This window comes from Octopus bimaculoides, chromosome 3 (genome assembly GCF_001194135.2).
Source record: "Octopus bimaculoides isolate UCB-OBI-ISO-001 chromosome 3, ASM119413v2, whole genome shotgun sequence".
Classification (NCBI taxonomy): Eukaryota; Metazoa; Mollusca; class Cephalopoda; order Octopoda; family Octopodidae; genus Octopus; species Octopus bimaculoides.
In genome coordinates, this window is record NC_068983.1 from 146,492,488 (window position 1) to 146,497,062 (window position 4,575).

General features: G+C 37.7%; 1 protein-coding gene across 1 annotated transcript in view; it reads right to left on the minus strand.

Annotated features, from left to right (window-relative positions):
• Positions 1–4,011, minus strand: part of LOC106882773 (uncharacterized) — a 43,518-nt gene extending 39,507 nt beyond the window's left edge. The window contains exon 1 of the mRNA XM_014933557.2: positions 3,676–4,011. Within this exon, the coding sequence (XP_014789043.1) occupies positions 3,676–3,939 (264 nt within the window). The 5' untranslated portion in view covers positions 3,940–4,011. The remainder of the gene's footprint in view (positions 1–3,675) is intronic.
• Between the last annotated feature and the right edge of the window lie 564 nt (positions 4,012–4,575).

The window sequence follows — 4,575 nt, forward strand, 5'->3', positions numbered from 1 at the left end:
TGGCACGAACCCAAACTGCATCTCATCTAAATTGATTCGCTCCCTAATTAGTTGGGCTATGACCCTCTCTGTAACTTTCATAACCTGATCTAACAGCTTGATGCCTCTGTAATTATTTGTATCTAAAGCGTCACCTTTACCTTTGTAGCAGTTGACTATGATGCTGCTACACCAGTCATTGGGTATGACTCCTTCGTGTATCACCTGGTTCGTAACACGGGTGACTAGGCTATAGCCAACACTGCCAGATATTTTGAGCATCTCTGCAGTGATTCTTGATGGGCCGGGGGCTTTCCCGGTCTTCATACTCTTAATTGCTTTATCTACCCTGGTACTATCAACTTGGATAGCTGGTCCCTCTATTATTAAAATATATCAATATATATTGAAGTGAAACAATTAACCATTGAAATATACTTGAACTCCGTAATGTGTTTAATATTTGTGCCAATTATTAAATAATAAATACCAATACAGCAAGTAAAACATGACTCATGAGTATTTCATAGATATATAAGATTAAACCAGTCTGGTGCAGCCCCTCAGCTTACTAGCTCTGGTCAAACTATCCAACTCATGCCAGCATGGACAATGGACATTAAATGACAACAATGGTGATGATGATGATGATGATGATGATGATGATGATGATGATGACAATGATGATGGTGATGACTTCAAATTTTGGCTCAAGGCCAGCAAGTTGAGGGGAGGGGCTTAGTTGCCAGTGCTCAACTGATACTATAATATTTTATCGACCCCGAAAGGATGAAAGGTAAAATTGACCTTGGCAGAATTTGAACTCAGAAAAGAAAGAAAGAGAAAATGTCATCCTTATGTTCTGAGTGCTAAAGGTTCTACCAGCTCATCACCTAAATAACAACAACAACGATGATGATGATAATAATAATAATAATAATAATAATAATAATAATAATAATAATAAGAACAACAACAAAGACAACAATAATATCAACAACTACAACAACAACAGCAGCAACAGCAATAATAATGCTTTCTTTATTTACTGCTAACGGTTAACAAAAAACTTTGGAGATGGTACAGGGCAATACAATGTGGGGTTACATAAAAAAAAGAGTGTAAATGATAAATAATGGTAACAAACTTTTACAATAAAAGATTCCCCAAAAGTGTTAAATTTCCTAGGACTGTTTGTAAAACCCCACAAAACCATGGGCACCCTGACCACTAGGGCAAGTTCCTGCTCCACACTGTCTTCCTTCAATCTACAAGTGCATTCTTAGAGTAGGCCCATTCATGTGGACCATTGGTGCCACATTCACTCATCTTTCGATAAAATTGCTGAGAAGCAGCACTTCTCTCTCCATCCTCACCTTCTTTTCAAGTGAAACTTGAAAAGGTTGAGGGCTTGGTCAAAGAGGAAAGTTTCTGTCTTCAACCCTTTCAATCCGGTCCACCAAATAACCTCTTTTGTTAATGACACCAAACAAATAAACTCTGCCTGCCATTCCTGCCAAAGGAAAGTAGCAGGATGATCTTCACAATGGACTCAGCCAATAGCCGGATTCGTCCTACACCTGACAGCAGGTGTTCAACATAAACCCACAAGTTAGCAATGCTCAGGCACTAGATGAGAGTGTGCAGAACAGTTTTGTTACTCTGTGCACAGCTTCAGTACACCTGACTGATGACACTTCCATGCCTGTACAGTTTATTCTGAACTGACAATACTCCTCCTAGTAGCACTGCGAGGCCAGGGATTTCTGGAAATTATTATTCCCCCTGGCCTGAAAGCCCTCTGGAACAGACCAGCAAGTTGATTCTCTCTCACTAATGCTCAGAGTCTTCCCAAGAACACTGTCACACTTACCTACCACTAACTCTCTAGAGAATACCAAAGTACAACCTCCACTGATCACATTGCCCAACTGACAGACAACTGTGAGCACTTTATGACACTCTAGGTACTTGGTGCTCTGTTGTGGTCTGTGCTTAATCCAGGACTGTAGCTCAGTCAAAGAAATGAGCCCTGGAAGAGTAAGTCTTACAAACAGTGACCACACCTGATTACTATCAAGGAAATATTAGAGATGTCTGCACATCAGTAGCCATGACATCCCTTGTCCTCCAGTCAGTGGGTGTTGACAATGAATAAAGCACCTGACCAGTGGAAAATGTCCCTTCCACAAAAAGTGGAAGAGTATGTGCTCTAGTTTGGTCAGGCATAAACTGGAGCAAGGCACACTAGCCAGGTGGTTATATATGACAGAAGCAGTGTATGCATTTGTCCCCCCTGCCTGACCTTTAAGAGGCAGCTTTCTCTCAGCTCATTTCTTGGAGAGATAAATCAAAAGAATTTGGAATCTCAAAGCAACATTATCAATTGTTATTGGGGCACTTGAAATGATATAAAAAAAAATCAAATATGTAGACTAAATTCCTGGCAACCCCAAAATAAGTGAATTATAAAAGATCATACTCATTGATACTGCACATATTTTACATAAATTCTCTCTAGGTAAATGCAATCTTACACAGTCAGTTTTATTATTAATTTTATAAAGAGAGTTTTTCTTGTATAAGACACAGACAATTTTTTTCAGTTGCATGGTGCCTCTCCAGTCTGCATCTTTTGATGCCAAAAAAGCCTCTTTCTTTGGTTGAGACTTGGGTGCAGCTTGTGTGAATTAAAGCAGGGAACCACTCGAATATTCCGGAAGGTGCTTGAAAAATAAGAGGTGTTACTTTAGTTCACTGGTAGTGAAAAGCTGACACCGTAGTACATCCCCAGCGTTAGAAGCTTTACAAAGGTAATAAAAATAATAATAACATTATTTTGTCTTGGTATAAAAGATGGGCTACAGCAAATATTCTGCTCAATACCACAGATTTGCTTGTCAGTTGTTTGATCCTAATCAGTTGAGCATGTCCCTTAGTGGCTGACGATATGTGCATCTCTGATCACAAGTAGAAGTAGTGAGGGGGCATCATAGCCATGTGTTGAGAGGAATTCTTTGCGGTTTGGATAATTCACCTCTGGAAACATGGGTGTTTCATTCAACATCCTTAAACAACCCTTATTCAGGGACCTTTTGAGCAGGATGGGCTACTCGACCTCAAGAAAATTCTAATTTGGCCCCACTTGCAAGGTCATGCACTGCTAATCTTGATATGAGATCATCATGTCATGCATATATGATTGTGTGCCTGGTGCACCTTTATCAGATGGGTAGTCCTGATAGGTATACTGGGCTTCATATATTTTACCCCAGTGTCACTTTGATGGCATATACTGCTCTCTCACCCAATAATAATAATAATAATAATAATAATAATAATAATAATAATAATAATAACAATAATAATAACACTATGTACAAAACCAAATATATGGCACCCTAGGCATAACACCAACATGAACTTCTAAGTTGTTGTTTCTTGAGATCTCTGGGTGAGACTTGGAGCCAAATTGTACAAATGTAAAGCAAAAGTCAAACATAGAATAATAAAAATGATAATAATAACAATGTCTATTATTGTCTCTAGGGTAATATAAGGGGACAGATGAAAATAATATAGGACAACAAAGAATAACCTTTGAAGTTGATTAATACTACTATCACCACTGCGACTGTCATCAGTAGCAGCACAACAAAATAAACAATGACAATATGAAAAGAAATATTAACTCACTGCTTGAGTTATATTCTGTTGCTGTATTTCCACAGATCTACTTGTATTTTCTGCAATGTTGTTATTGTGATTCATGATTACTTCATACACTGGTTGTACTTTATCCTGGATTTTCAGTTGCTGGAGCCTATCTGAAAGGTTTATAACATACCATTGCAAATAGCCTAGCCATGCTAGCAGCACGATTAAACTTACAAAGAAATATCTGTGGTTATCTGAAGCATTGTTGCTATATATTGCTTGTATATGCTTCTTTAACAACATTTTGCTGGGATGATTTCACCTGGATCCCATTTGGAATGAAATTAAAATAAAAAGAAATGCAAATATAAATAAACCAGTTAAGTAGTAGTCAAAGTACAACCAGGAACCTCGAGAAACTATTGTCCAATCAGAGTTTTACTTTTACAAGTAGCTGAACTATTCATCCTTGACCTGATTGTATTTCTTGGAAGATACAAAGGTATTCATAGAAATGTAAAATAGACTGTACACAAATACACACACAGATACACACACAGACATGCATAAGAGACACAGATGCACACACATTGGTGTGTGTAATTATATATATATTTATACATATATGCACAAATACATACATGCATACGTTCATATACACATATGCGCACATAATAGATATATGTGTGTGTGTGCTCAGATTTATTTACACACTCTTACATATGAATTTTTATTTGGGTTTAATATTCTGATGCAGCTAGAAGACCACAACGTACTCGTAAGTTATACTTTTGGGATGGTTTCTATGGCCAGATTCCTTTCCTAATACCACTCACTTTACAGTGTGTTGCATGTTATCATGGTACTAATACTAAAGAAGTTGCTGTGGCTCAGCTCCACATCTTTGCTTGCTCAATAACCCACTTTGCAAAATGATCT